General features: G+C 39.4%; 1 protein-coding gene across 3 annotated transcripts in view; it reads left to right on the top strand.

The window, feature by feature from the left end:
* The window catches only part of skor1b (SKI family transcriptional corepressor 1b), a 64,071-nt gene extending 47,387 nt beyond the window's left edge, over positions 1-16,684 (top strand). Inside the window, exons 4-12 of one of the 3 annotated variants that reach the window (XM_088080534.1) lie at positions 1,548-1,668; positions 8,330-8,597; positions 9,042-10,783; positions 11,125-11,218; positions 11,319-11,423; positions 11,547-11,606; positions 12,019-12,093; positions 14,435-14,509; positions 15,746-16,684. In XM_088080534.1, the coding sequence (XP_087936660.1) occupies positions 9,059-10,783; positions 11,125-11,218; positions 11,319-11,423; positions 11,547-11,606; positions 12,019-12,093; positions 14,435-14,509; positions 15,746-15,843 (2,232 nt within the window). In that variant the 5' untranslated portion in view covers positions 1,548-1,668; positions 8,330-8,597; positions 9,042-9,058 and the 3' untranslated portion in view covers positions 15,844-16,684. Of the gene's footprint in view, positions 1-1,547; positions 1,669-8,329; positions 8,598-9,041; positions 10,784-11,124; positions 11,219-11,318; positions 11,439-11,546; positions 11,607-12,018; positions 12,094-14,434; positions 14,510-15,745 lie in introns of all 3 variants that reach the window. The other 2 variants (XM_088080533.1, XM_088080532.1) reach the window with 2 other exon arrangements.
* Positions 16,685-17,978: the final 1,294 nt, after the last annotated feature.

The following is a 17,978-nucleotide window of genomic DNA, read 5'->3' as shown; positions in this document are numbered from 1 at the left end:
GTTGTGTTATTGGGTCAGGTGAATCTATCAAGGACGGAGAGTTGGGCAGTTCACACACCGGGGGGATAATTACAGGGTGATTGGTTTCCTCACGCTCTCTGCTCTCACTATCTTTGTCTCCTCTCTGTTAGCCTCGCCCTTACATAAACGCGCACAGCACGTCTGGCACTGGAAGCCGACCAAAAAAAATAAAAAAGCTGCTCAGCGGCAGGATCCCGGCCCTCTTACCTGTTCGATCTCCGGGGCCCCTTTTTTAACAGCTGTGTTTGTTTAATAGAAAACATGTGCACCATTGTTTACAGATGTTTGTGGATTTATTTACACCAGTGGATTGACTGGAACTCAGGAGACAACAGACTTTAATTCTCCACTACCACATCTACTGCTATTATTAACCTAACCTCCTCCCATAGATAATTTATCACAGTTAGCTTCTAATCTCACACTCTTTCTGTCTCTCTCAGCCCCGAATCCTCTCATCTACGTGTCCTTTCTGGGTCATAATGACACACTCTCTGCAAGCTGCTGCTCAAGTTCATGCAGAGGAAACACCACTTTAATTAATTACTACATTAAACCAGTTCCAGTTTTGACCCTTTAAAGGAATATTTCAGTATTTTGGGAAATACTCATTTTTTTCGTGAAAGTTAGTTTTCTAAAGAACGGTACCACTCTCTTGTCAGTCCTTTAGATATGAAGCTACATCCAGGAGATAGTTAGCTTAGCTTAGCATGTGACCAGAAACAGCTTGCTTTTTTCTATCTAAAGGTAACAGAGTCCCTGTAAAGATGGCTCATCCTCCCACTGTGAGAAAGACTAATACTGCCTTTACATGCTCCTCTGAAGTATCATATTTTCCATTTTTACGAGTTACGAGCAAATGAACGGCCTCCAAAGTCATAATTAGGCAACTTGTGGGAAATTGGGAATTTCACTGATACCCCAGGTTGACGTGTTGTTGTTGTTGTTGTTGTTGTTGTTTCAGAGCACATAGCTTTACAGCCTGGCTGTGATGGCGATGCTAAGTTGTCTGACCATAGTGTAGCTCGTTGATAGCCGAACTTTACCTTTACACGTCTGACGATTATATTTGAGCTTTAACAGTCCTGTCAGTGGTGTTCATTTGTGAAGATTCACTTGTCGAACAAAACATGTCAGTATCATCAACATTTGTTTGCCCAGAGCTTATTTCCTAAAGTATTCCAAAAATCTAGTGTAAAAATCCCATAAGCGTTTGACAAGGGTACAAGGGCAATGTTAGTTTCCGGGTTGACCTGCAGAAAAGCGTTGTCTCTGGGGCTCTCTATGGAGGGGGCGGGGTTTATGGCCAACACTGCAGCCTGCAGCCAGCAACCAGCAATGAGGGCAATCGAGATGTTTTGATTCATATTTGAGGATCTCTTATATTATCCAAGTTTATGTAGTTTATATACATGGGGAAGACTAATTCTTGGCTGAGCACAGTGACTTTCTGGAATGACTTTCCCTTTAAAAAAAAAACACAAGAGTCATTTTTATGCTTTGTTTTTGTTTTTGTTTTTTTACAGAACAAAAGAGCTGCTGCAGGGCGTACTGTCTTTTAGCTTTGGACCAGGCCAGATTATATTTGATTCTCCCTGTTCCCAACCTGCAAGGTGAAGTTCACATGACTGACAAAACCACCCAAAGGTAGGCTTGTTTTTGACTGCTTTGCTAGTTTGGAGAAAAGGACAACAATGTAACAATGTTACAAAGGTTTTAAATCATCTGCCACATTTCCTCATTCATACTCCGCTATCTATTTTGACAAAGCAGTTTCTTATTACCATATTTTGAGCTCAGGCTTAATCAATGCAAAAATGTTTTCGTGTGAAAACCATTACTAAAGAAACAGACTGCAGACTTGTAGCCGAACTTCCTCCAAAATACCCCTCATAAATATCGATGCTAACATCATTTCTAGTTAATCTGATATTTAAAGCTTTTCCGTTATACAGCTCAGATATCATAAAATGGTCTTAAATTCTCTGTGTACATTGGTTGACCAGTTGAATACTTCCACAAACTCTATTCACACAGAAAAAACATTAGACAATTACGAGGGAACTCTATACTACTGAACAACTGGAGTTAAAATTCCTTCTGAAATGCTGGATATCCTTATAACAAAAAACCCCCCATAAAATAACATTGTCAAACCCACAGCTAGCGTGGTCACATAACATGCCAATGATATATTTTTATGATTTTTTGTTTGTTTGAATGAAGTTGTTTTCTCTTTCTACTGCAGCTGACAAACATGCTAACAGATTAGCTCAGATACCCCAGTGGGTACCCCAGCTTCATATTTACCATCAGGCCCAGACACACCAAATCAAAGAACTAGTGGCAACAAAGGCTGATTTTTGCGTCGCTTCATATCACTTGTGTCTGAGCCGAAAAGCTGCACATGGGGGCGCCTAGTAGCTCACCTGGTAGAGCGGGCACCCCATCTATCATAGCTATGTCCTTGCTGCAGCAGCAGTGGGTTCGATTCCAGTCTTGGCCCTTTGCTACATGTCATCCCTTCTCTACCCCTCTTTCACGCTATATCTGTCCTGTTGAATAAAGGCAAAAAGCCCCAAAATTTTATTTTTTTTTTTTTAAAGTTGCACATGAACGCACCGCAAAAGCTACAGCCAACATCCAACTAACACATATACTGTACCTGCATAAGAGAAAATAATAATAATAATAATAATAACTTTATTTATATCGCACCCTTTAAAACAGAGTTTACAGGGTGCCTAGACAAACAAAACAAAGCAAAAGTAAGATACCCCAAAGGCAATATAACAATTGAAGCCAAACAATAATGATGAACAAAGGCCAGACAGAATTTAAGGTAGAATTAAACAAGAGATCTGACACAAGGACATATTAGAAAGAAGATCAAACATAATGAGAAATCGAAAATAAAATTATTTTAAAAAGAGTACAAATAAAAGTGAATCCAGTAAAAAGAATAAAAACAGTAAACAAGAAATAACTCTCCATACCAGTAGGCAGTGGCAGTCTGTATTCATCATTAAAAAAGGGAAACTGGAAGAACAACAGGGCAGATTCAAGTCGCTAGTCATCTAGTTAGCACATTAAAAACACAGGCTGATGTTGAATGATCAGGGATATTTATTGTGTGCTAGCAAACAATAATACAAGCAATAACAAAGCTTTTGGAGTGATTTCATTTGCTGATACGCTGTGACAGCAATTTAAAATGTTGAATTGGCCAAAGAAAGCCAACCAGGACCAATAAGGGCCAACAGTGCACTGCAAAAACCAGAGGGACAGATGTTCACATTGACCAGCAGACCATCGGCTTTGTGTCAGGGCCTTTAGACATGAGAGTGGTATCAATACTCTCATCTAACTCTCAGCAAGAAAGCAGATACGCTTATTTCCAAAAATAAAAAGTGTCAAGCGATTCCTCTAAACAGTACATCTTTACACATAGCCTTCATGTAGGTGTAGGTGCACTGTGTATTTTGTATAAGTTTGTATCCTTGAAAGGGTGTGCTTTTTGGAGGGGGGGCTTTTACATGTTTGGATAGCGAGCCCCCAGGGTGCTGACAAGTATGTTGCACACTCTCTTACCTGCATGTGATCTTGATGGAAATCTCTGGTCCTCTGTTCTCTCTCTCTCTCACACACACACACACACACACACAGAAAGAGAGCCCTAGCTGTTTGCACTTCCCGACTTTGAAAGCTGTCAGCAGAGTAGCAGCGAGCTGTTTCAGTACTCTGGACAGTTCCTCCACAGAGACCTGCAGAGTGTTCAAACCGCAGGCTTTCACCTCACCCTGAATTCTGACGGGGGACACCAAGACGGGGTCCAACACTGAGGTTTACCACTTGCAGACTCTCTGTGAGTGTGTGTGTGCGCACGTGTGTGTGCGTGTGATGAGTCCACTGAGTCCCCCCACCCCCACCCACACACACACACACACACACACACACACACGCATATCATCCACCCAGAGCCATTCTATCTGTATGGAAATTTGGGCTCCACAGCTGGAATCCCACAAAGCACTGTCATCTACTAATAGTTATTATCTCTTTGGCCTGCTCCCTCACAAAAACCCTGCAATACAAGCGCATCGCATCTTTATGGTAATGCCCTACAATATAGCCCCAAGCTATGGTGCATAGACCTTTGTTATCATTACGATAATTCCCATTCTCACTTGACTCCTCATTACACCATCGAAACTGCTCGGGGTTGGATGTAGACAAATTCCTGCATCTTTCTTTATTACACTGTAGCATCTAGTGTTGATACACAAAAGTTAAACCCACTAAATAAACATAGTGAGGCAGTCAGTGGAATGACAATTAAGCATAAGAGTTGTCATGAATTAGCAGCAGAGAGGCCTCTGTGCTTATTGGGCTTATTTGTTTTAGATATGGCTAAATAAGTCATTATCATTAAACATGTTATTTATACAAAAGGCTGTTGTTAGAATTCATAATTAGAGGCAAACTGAAATTAAAAACAAACAAAATGAGTTGACTATGGACCTTGTGGTGAGTTTTTTTTTTGTCAACTATTGTTTCCAAGGTCTAGAATTGAGCTTAAAATCTTGACAAAATGAGCTGTTATTTTACGTGTGAGGAGTTTTGTCTGATCGAACAGTGTGCAACAAAGTTGCATCCCTCCTGAAATCTATATTCTGAATTAAATACAAATAATATAACATAGTCCTGGATTTAATAATCTGTCATTCTGTTCATACTTGCACTTAAATAAATGTACTTCGTTACATTCCACTATAAATACATACATTTAACTTTCTTTCCAACTCAAGTCAATATATATAATATTATTTTTTGTGATAGTGTTTATGACATATTCTGTATTCAATACTAATTACTGTCATCACAACTGATCTGGAAAGTTTTTTTAACCGTTTTTCAGGGTAAATATAGCACCAGAGTGCATTTTTAATTTTTTTTTTTTAATTTAAAAAAATAAATAAATGAAGTTCCTGTGGAAGGAACCCCCTGGTCCCTCTATTGAGGTCTGTGCTAAGCCTTCAATGTCCTCAAATCCTAGAAACGCCCCTGTAGCCAAGACCTAATGGTCAACATGACTTAGTACATCAGTTCTCAGATGAAAGGTACACAAAACACATCACAACAAATGAATGCATTTTTTATCACATATTTTTTAAAATTCAACTTTCTCTTCTTATATCTTGAATTTTAATCCTTGAAACATGTCCTTTTTCCAATTCTTATTTTTCCACTTAACTTAAAGCGTATACCATGTTGCACTTCCCTACAAAAACTGGGATAATGTGACTGATAAACCTTTGAATCCTTCCAAGGTAAAAAGGAACTCACTTGTCAGATGGGTATGGAGTTCACAGTGAAAAGAGGCTGAATTTCTTTTTTTAGGTTTTCTAGTCATCTTTTTCCACATTCAAATCAACAGAAGAGCAGGTGATTTGCTATACATGTAGGTATGCCATGATTAGCGTAGGGTCAGATGAAGCAGAGCGCACAGAGAGACATGGGCCTCGCTGTGGCTCCTCGTGTCCTTGCATCTCTTTATGAATGCCCACACAAGGCCTCTGGATTGACACAAAAAAAGTAATTGCAGAGTGATTGGCACAGCTTGTCCCGTGCAGCCTGCGTCCCACACTTGAAGGCTCTCCTCGGAGCACCTTCATTGTCACACAGCCTTTTAGCACCTTTGTTCCTGCCTTCCCCTAGGACCTCACAGCTCACCATTGGCAGATGAGTCCCTGTCTGTGACAAAAGGGTCCCTGCGCTCAGCCTCATTTGATGCAGTGATGGACTCCCCCAGCTCGCCCCCCTCCTCACACACACGCACACACACATATACTGCACACCACCTCCTGCGAGAAGAAATGTTCCGTTTAGCAGTGGAGGATGTGGGGGTCAGGACCCAGGGGTGGGCTTTTAGGAGACAAATAAACATCAGAGCAGGAGAGGAGTGATGTCTTGTTTACACATTAGCAACCATTTAGCAAGTCTCACTGTTTTCACTGCATCTCTCTGGTGGCCCCTCAAACAGCTGATCTTTCTTTTTTGTTGTCTTTGCAGCTCAGAATCCAGTCAGGATCAACACTGTGGTCAACACTGATTCAGACTTAGATCTTGATTAGGATCTGTGCAGCCATAACTGACAATAAGTCATGTATCACATCGAGTTAATGACTGAGACTCATCCAGTCATAGAGAGCATATTAGAAAGATCCGAAATAATTAGCCAGCAGCACTTTCTCCTGTCATTGTCATCAAAGCGTCTCTCCACGTTTTGCTCTGCTCTTTCCCTTGCACTGTTAATTTTTGTGATACCCAATCTCTCTCTCTCTCACACACACACACACACACACACACACACACACACACACACACACACACACAAGCAGCATCTTTCTAATACCATCTAATGAGGTGATGACCAACCACTTGTTATAATTGCTTCAGTCTCCTTTTAATTTTCAAGCTTATTAATCATATGTAGAGTTATTTAAGAATGCATAAATTAATCTTAGATTAAAAAGCCTATCAAAGCCTCAAAACAATTAAAGAGTAAGGTAAGATTTCCCCTGGGCTGGCACTTTTATTTTAATAGAGTGTTCAGGTGATTATCATACTTTGATGCAGCACTGTGATTAATGCAGACACACTTTTAAATGAGCTGTTCTCTCTCGCACACCAAAAAAAAAAAAAAGGTAGAATGAGCCTGATAATGACCTCACTGACTTTTTGGGTTACTTTTCTCATTTCTTCTCATCATGTTACGCCACAATCCTGTTTTTAAAGTTACATTTACTTTGAAAATATAGATCTCTAGTTTTGAATTTTAAGGATTTATTTTCTCTTAAAAGCATTTAGGTCAATTGTTTATACGCTGTCAATAAAGCTTTGGATTTATTTGAAGGCGACAATGACTTTTAATTAAGATGTTTGTGTTGATGACAGCCGAGGTTTAACAGGCAATACCCGTTCAATAATCGATATGTAGGGCAGATGGAGGAGATAGCTGCTTGATTTACATTTTATTTTATTTTATTTTATGTTTTTGGATGTGAGGATACGCCTCAATTTTGACCACCATCTGTTAACGTAATAATTGTAACTTTTCCTTTATAAAAAAAAAATCATATACATTACGTGTTTTTGACATTAATCTCAGTAATACAACGTGTTTAACCCCAAATGCTAAAAGAATCGTAATTATAAAATGAAAATTTTACAATAATTTTTCCATATTTTTTCTTCTCCAGCTGAAGAAAAATAAGGCATTAAATTATATGTAAAGGTTAATCTGATTTATTTTTCAATACTATGTGAAATAAAAATAATAATAATAATAATAGTGATATTGTTCATTAGCATTTTGATTTGCGTTTAGTAACTGTTCTACGAGTATTATTGACACTGGACATTACTGTGATTATTATTGTTGTTGTTATTTCTAAATTACTCGTCAAACATATACATGCTGTATTTAAATTTACAATGCATTATCCTCTCTTGAAATGAATGAATTATTATGGACAAATTGTCATTAACTGTGTCCTACGTCAATAAGGACCAACAGGAACGTGTCCCGTTACCTTCATCAATATTACATCAGTGCTCGGCGCCGCGCCTGCTGCCACGTGAAAACGCTTCACACACACCTTTACTGACTTTAAAAAGTTAAATGCTTATCGAGGCATTGTTCCTCAGGCTGGTCTTTCTCTCTTTCAGCTCAAAGAAATAAAATAAAAAAACTAACCGCAGATCACAGACAGTGACCTTTGGAGCAGCTGCTTATTGTCAAAACGCATGTAGGCGAGGTGTCGCGATGAATCCGTGGGAACTGAGCACGTGTTGAAGGCCTTCACGCCACATTCACCAGCGGGCCCCTGACTCCACGTACAGCAACGTGTCCGTGGGTTCCTGCTGTTTTGTTTTGAGGGGGGGTTAGCGCAAAGCCAAATCCCACTGCAGCCTCTTCTGTGCATAATATCAGTAACATTGTGTGTTTTTGAAATGCAAAAGAATTAATTAAATGCATTATGTTGGACACAAAAGGCTGCCGTGTAATGAAAGATTAATGCATTTAAATAATTCAGCATAAACACATCGGCTGCATTAAACATCATGTTTAGTTAGTTTTTATTTGATAATAATAGGAAACACTGTTCATATGTGCAGAGCTGCGGGCTGCTATAAGACACTCATCTTCATTGGTCATGAATCCATAGTTAATGCAGGCGGTCTGTGGGAGTGGGAGTGCCTCGCCATAAGTTTTGCCGTCACTTGATTGCTGTGTGTGTCGTAGAGGGGGCTGTGCCTACTACAGTCTGCCTGCCATGTGGACGCTGCTGCTGCTGCTGTTGTTGGCGCAACACAAACCATCCGCACATACCGACAGCGGAGCAGAGAGGGAGAAGGACGGTGAGCAGGAGGGAGGCGGTGCTGCACGGACAACTGCGTCCCACTCCTAAAACAAACATCTTTACATCCTCTCGACACTTGTGCTCTCTTCGACTTTCACTTGATCACAGCTTTCTCATTCACGACGGAGGGGAGCTGCGCGGACACTCAAGGTGAGTTTGGGAAACTGATTTCGACAGTCTGTGTTTGCGTCCTGACTCCAGTCCTTCTAACACAACGTTTTTACACACAGTTTCTTTAAATTATCACGTGAAATTATTCAGCATTTTCATTAAAATAAGGCTGAAGTTGCGCGTAAATGCAGTTAATTTAGGAAGAGTTTTAAGCGCAAGGAATAGGCCTACTAATGCCTATCGATATGTTACAAACATAATTATTAATAATGTAATAATATAATGTCTGCTTTTATTCTTGACGGTTTGTCCAAAAATAAATAAAATCGCTTTTTTGCAACTTTATTTCAGAAATAATGCATGCACACCTTTTACTGCGATGGAACTAAAAGCCACCATTAAACTATTATCATAAAGCTCTACTAGAAGCTGTTTTATTTACTTTGATATGTACCATCTAAATGTCAAACGTCGTCTCTGCAGCTTCCAGGCCTCCAAGGATGGACTCCATACCTGCGGGACGAGACTCCAGCTCCTCGCCAAGCTCCAAACAAGAACTTTCCTACCCGAGTACCAAGAACCTGAAGCCCAACCAGGTGGGAGAGACGGTGCTGTACGGAATACCGATCGTGTCTTTGGTGATAGATGGCCAGGAGAGACTTTGCCTTGCACAGATCTCCAACACGCTGCTGAAGACTTACAGCTATAACGAGATACACAACCGGCGCGTGGCGCTGGGGATCACCTGCGTCCAGTGCACTCCTGTCCAATTGGAGATCCTGCGGAGAGCCGGTGCGATGCCAATCTCCTCCAGGCGCTGCGGGATGATCACTAAGCGCGAGGCCGAGAGACTTTGCAAGTCCTTCCTAGGAGCTCATGCGCCGCCTAAACTTCCAGAAAATTTTGCTTTTGATGTTTCCCACGAGTGCGCGTGGGGGAGTCGAGGAAACTTCATCCCGGCCAGGTACAACAGCTCCAGGGCCAAGTGCATCAAATGCTCCTATTGCAACATGTATTTTTCTCCAAATAAATTCATATTTCATTCGCATCGCACGCCAGAGTCCAAGTACACGCAGCCAGACGCGGCTAACTTTAATTCTTGGAGGCGGCATCTCAAATTATCAGATAAAAACGCCGCCACAGACATACTACACGCGTGGGAAGATGTGAAGGCCATGTTCAATGGGGGTAGTCGCAAGAGGACGCTGCCAGGCAGCGGGTCAGAGTCCGGCTCTGCGCTAAAACCACACGGACACAACCGACCCCGAGACTCACCCGAGATTCCTGCAAAAATCCTCAGCTGCGAGGACACCCGGGGCGGCATGACAAGCACGCGCAGCTACCCGGTCATCCCCGTGCCCAGCAAAGGCTTTGGGATGCTGCAAAAGATCCCACCGCCGCTCTTCCCTCATCCCTACGGCTTCCCGGCTTTCGGCCTGTGCCAGAAGAAAGACGACGGCATGATGGGAGAGCAGAACAAAGCGGGCCTCCCGGGCGTCCTGTGGCCCGGCACCAAGGACAGCGCCTATCACTCCTTCCCCATGTTCTGGCCCGCGGCGGGCGCGTTGCCCATGCCTCCGTACCCCCAAACTCAGCACAAACCCCCACCAGAGCTGCTGTGTCCCCCCAGACAGACAGACATGGACATATCCGAGCACAGCGACCGGAGCACCAACACGTCCAAAGACAGCATGGTTGAAAACGAGCGCTGCTCCAGCACTCAGTCCGCGCGTAACGAAGACGACAAGTCCGGGGACGAGGCGAGGCCGCTGGAGGGGATGACCCTCGCGCCCCGGAAAATCAGCTACGTGTCCGCGTTCAGACCCGTTATCAAAGACGCCGACTGCATAGCCAAGCTGTACGGCAACCGGGGTGCGTACAACGGGTGTCGCACCGGCTATTTATCGCCCGATTTTTTAAGCGAGAGCTCGAGCTACCGTTCCATGTCCCCGTGCGTGGACAGCGACGGTGAGCCGGACGTGGATGTGGAGACAAATAAAACAGCAGAGGAGGAGGAGGACTGCCGTCCTCTGTCCTCGGCGTGTCCCCGGACTCCTCCCGGTTTGGCTCACAGTGTTTCACCAAACGACTCGGACTCCAGGAGCCTGCAGGAGAGCAGTCTGGTAGAAACCCAGAAAATGAGCCTGCACGTGGGCCAGTCCTCTGACAGAGAACTGCACAGCAAGCAGTTATCAGAGACCCTCATAGCTGCGTCTTTTACTGAAGTGAGTGACTCCCAGCTGAGAAACAGCGGCCATAAATACACGCTGTAACATTGCTTTCATCACTTGGCTTGTGTGTATTTTTTTGTTAAACAGAAAAAAAATATCTGTGTTTAAACGTGTTCTTCATATTAAAACTGTGTAACAGCAGCAACAGCATGTCCAAAAACATTTAGGGAAAAAAACCTCATAAATAAATCACTTAAATAAAAAATATTTACACTATACACTTAGAGTATATTTTTATTATTACTTTAAGATTTTATTTTAATTATTTGTAATTATTTCACAAAACCTCTTGCAATTTTAAGAGCTCAAAGAAGTGGTGATTGTGTCTTCTTTAGGTGTACACACCGGAGAGGGGTGAGCTGCAACAAAGGAGCAGTCCGTATCAGTTCAGACCTGCCAATTACCAGACTGGAGTACTTGCAACAAATGGTTAGACAATTTTTAATGCTTTTGAATATATATATATATCGCTGTAAGGGAAAAGGGAAAAAATGAGGGTTAAAGTTACATCGATTTATTTTCTCTTAAGATGAGAGTGCAAGTAAAGAAGAGCCGTCTTCCACTGTGGAGGAGATCGAAACGAAATCTTTTAATGAACAAAGCAGCGAGGAGAACCAGCGAGAGCCGGATGAAGGTAAATTACACCAAGGTCAGCGATTAGGATTTTTTTTTTTGTATCTGTTATTATTTTTTTTTAAAGATAAGGGTCTACTTTATTTGCAGATAGGGGAAAATAATGTATTTCCTGTTTATTCAGGCGAGGACGCACCAGCCAGAGCTCTGCCAACACAAAGAGCCATAGAAAGTCTGGCAAAAGGTAAGACCATGCCTTACTGTAAGATGAAATGGCATTTAAAGCCTCTTGAAAACATTATCATTGTTGATATAAAATTAGACCTTTTTACGTTTTTTACTGATATTAAAGAGAAAATTGGCCAATTCCTTTAGTTATTTTTTTTCCTGTCTCTGTTTTGGCCTTGAGGCAGATTCTTTGGCATTTGTCCTAAAAAATATATATAAAAAGAAAAGGTTTGTTTTTTGTTTTTTTTTTTACTGCAGGCCCATGAAGACCTGCTCTGAATAGTCAGTGTAAATGATGATGGTGTCCTCATCACTGTCATTAAAAATAGAAAACTGCCCTATAAAAGACTATAATGCAAAAAAAAAAAAAAATCTGCTGTACCTTTCCTCTTTCAGCGTCCTCTATTTTTGTCTTTTTTTATTTTTAGAGGAACTGCAGAAACAGCTGTTAGAGCAAGTTGAGCTGAGGAAAAAACTGGAACGTGAATTTCAAAACTTGAAAGGTAAGCTTAATTCTGCAACAGTGCTTTCCCCACTATGTTTTTTCCCACTAGCTTTTATCACCACAGCACACACTTTAAAGTCTTTCTGGTGCATGTTAAATGTTACCTTTTCTGTTCTGTTTGTAACTGAGGCCAAAACATGAACCTTTGCCACGCTATGACCAAATCCACCTCAACAGAGGCATGCATGTGCTCCTCTAAAAAATCTGTTACAGGCCATCATTCTTCCAAAATTACTAAGTGGTTCAGGGGCACACTCCCCCTGGGAGGAGATGCTTTCAACACCCCTTTTAACAATGATTTGGTTTTAACCTTCTGTTCAAAAACATTCATGCATCCTTAGGAAATGGGCAAGGGCGGTGTAGATATTTTGGGGCTCAATGTAAGTCACAGAAACCCTGATTCTGTGAGTACAAATTACTTGTTTTTAATAGATATACAGAAATTTGTAAGACATACAAATAGTGATGTCATAGCTCGGGGGAATGTCAGTTTGATTAAATCTAAATGTCATAATTGATTGAAGCTTTTTTAAGTGTGACACAAATTCAGTCTGTAATGCATTCATTCAGAATATCTGCATTTATTTTTAAATATTATGTGACTTAACTTAAAAACTCCACACCAGTGCAGTGAAAATCTTAATTCTTAATATAAAAGTGTATCCCATATCCAGGAGAAGCAGTTGGATGCTTCACGTGATTTTCAGGTGGATTGAGGTGAATTGCAGGACAAAAAGCAGCTCTCACACTTGGACTGCTGCCGTATTTTTAACTGACAATGACTCCCATGCGCCCTCTCTCCAAAAATGCTTGAAAACATCTCACCCACTCAAACTCTTCACACTCTGCTTTAGCTAGAAAGCTATTTGAGAGTCTTATTAAAATGGAGAATGGATTCTGAGCAGAACTGCTCCATCAGAGCAGTGGAGAAAGAAATCAGCAGTATATCCCAAAGATGTCTGACCTGTAAAATTTAGTTTAACTGTAAAATCTCCCATCTACAGAAAAAAACAAGGCACACTGTGGTTTCTGTACAAAAGTATTGAGAAGTCTACATCAGAATTATTACATCATAGACTAGCGCATGTTTTTGAAATCAGTCTTAATCTGTTTTTGGTGTAAATAAAAATCACCATCAACATCCACAATAGACAGGATAATCTATCTCAAATATGAGCTGTTGTGTACTGTTTGACATTATTTGTTCTCAGCTTTGTGAAGCATCACATCTTTCAAAATCTCGTATAAAGTCAGAATTATAAAATTCTCCATGACTTCACTTCACACTCTTTAAGTTATATTTTGGAATTCTGGATACCATTGTTTTATTACTTTCTAATAAATGTGATATCAGTTTCTAGTGATGCGTCAAACTTAAAGTGTAATGCAAGGCTATTTTGTATTTTGCTTTCTTTCTTTTTTTTTTCTCTCTGCACTTATTGGTAGTAATTAATTGGTAGTCTGGATTATTTTTGGGGGAGTTTGGTGAACATAATGGCATGACCGGTTTATCTGTAGCATTAAGACACTTGGTGCAAATACCTTATTCTATATATTTATTCCTTTTGATAGTCTAATCTTGGTCTGCAAAAACACACAATTAATACACAAACAAATGCATGTCAATTACAGCAAAAATGTCTAAACAGGTCATGGTGAAGGATATTTAGACTTTGTGTAGAAGTTTAATTTAAATAAAAGGAAATTACTGCTGCACCCTGGGGTTTTTTTTCATTCACATTTTACAATTTGCATTCATCCAAATTTTCTAAAACAAAGTGATAATATAAATATTTTATTATAGAAAAGAATGTTTTATTTTAACTGAATTATTTTCAAAAATGCTATTATTTCTAATCCATCATGAAAAACACATATAAGTATTTCCAAACAGTGTTTGCTACATTTGGGAGCCTTGGAGCTTGTGTCTTTGTATGTTTGTCGCTTTATCTTGTGAACAGCGCCCTCTAGAGGCTGCTGAATCCTCGGACCGGGACAGTTTAATGCATTGAAGTGTTATCAATCGCCTAAAATCAAGAAATTATATGAAGGGCTTCACCCAGATAACCTCATATCGTTTTTATTTATTTTGTATGTTCACATGAATATTTATGATAAATCAGAGCAATAAAGGTGCATAAATTCCAAAATATTTACAGTAATTCAGGGAGAGAAAGTCGCTGAATAGACGCTTTTGTCTGATTTTTATTTTTATTTTTTTACTGGCTGTGGTGTTTGTTTGTTTGTTTTTTTGTTTGTTTGTTTTGCTATTTTATTGTTGTTTTTATTTGTTTTAAATGAAGGCCCACCTACCACATGACTGACTCTTTGTTCCTCAGATAATTTCCAGGATCAGATGAAGAGGGAGCTTTCCTACAGGGAGGAGATGGTCCAGCAGCTTCACATCGTCAGAGGTGAGAGAAATAAAGCAGAGGCAGCGGATCCAGCAGCGGGGATTTACACACTCACTGCGACATGTTTGCCGGCGTGATTGATGACAGCCTGTGTGCTCAAACTGCTCTGTGTATACAGGATATCGGGGATTTGCGTGGGTTTTCTGTGTTCTTTCATTTACTGTTTTGATTGGCAAAGCGCCCTGTTATATCTCCGTGAATAACCTGCACTTATGCTAGAAACACTTCCTGATTTTCTCACAATTTACTGGTGATTAATTGGTTAATTTCCACACGTTAATTAAATACTGAAATGGACATATAAGCCACAGTGGAACTGACAGATAAACAACAATTCTTTTGTAGATTGAATTGATTTCTTGAGCTTAGTGAGCATCTTAATTCTTTGAAACCTATAAGCAAAGTGGCTTGATTTCTTTCGAGAATGGGGGGAAAAAGCAATGAGCAACTTAAGAAATGGCCCAAAAGTTATGTGTAAGAAGATTCAAGAAGTAGCTTTTTAACTAAGAAATTACCCGAAATTAAGCCCCCCCAAAAAAGACAAAAAAACCCTGAACAAACAAACAAGAACATAATCTAAAAATAATCAAAAAAAAGGAAAAAAGAAAGAAAGAAGAGTACCTAAATATTCTATGCAATAATAACTGTATTATCTGTGGCACAATTTTGAATATATAGTTAGAGCATAGCATTTTTGAGAATATTCTTCTTTTTTATTATTTATTTATTTATTGCAGGGCATTCCCTGCCATGTTGCTACTTGCTTTCTTCCCCTCCCCTTTCTAAAGAAATCCAACATTTGGTCCGGTTTTAAAGTTTTAAATGTTAAAAAAAAAAAACATCTAAACGCAGCACAAGTAAAACTGCTGTCAATCCGGGTTTCAGTGGGTTAAATGTATCTTTCTGTCACGGTTATCCGGTCTTAGAAGCTTTATGCAGCGAGGTGCACCGAGAAAGAAACTTCTTATTCTATTCAGCAGAAGTTAAAAAGTAACTGCTGTGAAGTCAGGTGCAATAGCTGCACATTATATTTCTGCACTCATAGTGCCAGTAGAGACTTTAAGCATCTTTTTTGCAGCATGGCCTTGAATCGGTTGATCCTTATTAACTGTGTAACACAAAAGTGTGCGATGCAAATACATTTATTGTGTGTTGTACTTTTATGCAATGCTCATTAAAGCCGATTTAGCCTCGCATGCACGTACACTATTGATTGTTTTATCTCCTTCTTCTTAGAAGCTCACGACGCTTTACACCATTTCTCGTGTAAGATGTTGACTCCTCGCCACTGCAGCGGCTCCTGCACCTTCAAATCTCCTCTGCTGCCACCCTGAATCACATCAGCACACACCCATATGACAGAAAAAAACTACAGGACACATCTGCAGCTTCTGTCACACCATCAGAAAAAAAAACTGTGGAAAAAAACAAAACAAAACACGTGTATATAATATTTTAAAAGGTGTATCTCTACCCTCAGCATTACAGTGTAATTTCTTTCACTGAAAAGATACCATTGATGATATTTATTATTTGTGGCAAAGTGCAATGACAATGTATGTATCTTGTAATAGTTCTAGGTTGTTATTTTGTTTATCTTTTTTGTTTGTTGTCAATAATAATAGCAGCTTTGATAGCCAAGCTCCTTCTCTTCTCAGTATTGAGAATTAGCCTACTACTTTTGCTGTGTTCTTTTCTGCAGGCTTCCTTTGGATGTGATGCACTTTAAACAAACGATGGGGCTTACCATAAAAAAGCGTGTGCATTGAAATAGGCCGGTTATATAATGATTTAAAGCGGTCAAACCATGCCTATTACAGGCTATTTGTTTGTGGAGACTTCAAAACACAGAAGTAAGTAGGCTGAACACCCACGACCTTGTAAGTATAGCGACATATTCTATTAAGAGTAGCCTATTTGTTCATGTTTGTTTTCATCGCGAATAAATAAATCATTTTATTAAAAGGAAAGTGGATTCTTGGTGTTGTCAGCATAATTCTCCGCCTATGAGTTGGATTCATAACTCATAATTCCACCTATGTATCGTCAGTGAATTTGCCCTGTTTTTGAATTTATGTGCAACTTTCACCTTTATGTGTTACTGAGCCTTCTTGTTGAACGTATGGTTCGAGCTAAAAATGATCGTATTCATGAGAAAACCGTTAAATTCGTCAATACCGCACGAAAAAAAATGCAACTAGGATAATGATCATTTTCCTTTTTAAATGTTTATTAGTTAGCTGATTGTTTAGAATGTCAGAAATAGTGGGAAATAGTCTAAAACACGTTCCCAAAGCTCGAGGAGACATCTAGTTTGTTTTGTTGCTGTTATTGTTGTTGTTGTTGTTGTTGTTTTGTTTGTTTGTTTTGGACCAACAGTCTAAAACCCAAATAATAGCCACTTAAGGTATCTTAGCATATCCTCACATAATGGAAACAGCAAATGTTTGCCATTTGTAAAACATGTAAACGATTAATTGGTTATCAAAATATCTGGCCATTAATTTTATATGAATCAACTCATCAAATACCCGCACAAGACTGAAAAGTGTCCCAATTTACTCAGTGAATTAGAGGAATATGGTGGCTGGCAGTCTAAAAAAAGATACTCTGATGATGGTTAACCTCTTGAAACCTGAGCAAATTGATTTAATTTCGGAAAGGAGGCAAATTGCAGTGAAAGAAAAAAGGCCCCAAGATTTGCAAGAAACCGGGGGGAGTACAAGAAAATAATCTGAAACTATTTTTTAAACAGCTTTTTTTCAGTTCTGTCCATTTTGTTTTAACAATGTTCTTTAAATTGCATTATATGACCACCTGTATTAAAAATTATGTGATATTATATTTATTTGTCCTGTTGTATGATGTTTTAAAATTATGGATCCATAGTCTAATAATGATATTTAAAAAAGAAGAAAACTTAAAAAACTAGGAAAAGGTCCTTTAAATAATAATAATAATAATAATAATAATAATAATAATAATAATAATAATAATAATAATAATGTTATTATGATAGTTTTCTTCTAGCTTGTCTTTTTTCCCTTAGACATTTTCCCCTAGCTTTTGAAAAATAATTTTATAAATCTACCAATTTCTTGCAGTTTTTTCAAAACATTTCTCACCAAGTTGCTCATTGCCTTTCCCCCATGTTTTTGAAAGGAATCGCACTAATTTGCTCAGAGTTCAAAGGTTTTAATACTTGTGAAAGGCATCTAAGAGCAGCACAATAACAGTGATGTCAATTCTGGTTTCAAGGGGTTAAACGTGCTTGCTTCTCACATTCAACGCGCTTCGACTTCATAGCCTACAGTCTTAATCAGGGTAGCCTATAAAACCAATTGATCGATTATTCGAGATAAGCAAAAAAAAAAAGGCTATAGGCTAATTTGAAAACCACACATACATGTTTTTACGATTTCAAGACTTCCTACCCGATCAGTTTTATTTTTATGTATTCTTAGATTCT

The sequence above is a fragment of the Plectropomus leopardus genome, chromosome 7 (genome assembly GCF_026936395.1).
Source record: "Plectropomus leopardus strain MGB_pleo_1.0 chromosome 7, ASM2693639v1, whole genome shotgun sequence".
NCBI lineage: Eukaryota > Metazoa > Chordata > Actinopteri > Perciformes > Serranidae > Plectropomus > Plectropomus leopardus.
Note: the sequence above shows the minus strand (reverse complement) of the source record. Positions and strands in the feature narration are given on the sequence as shown.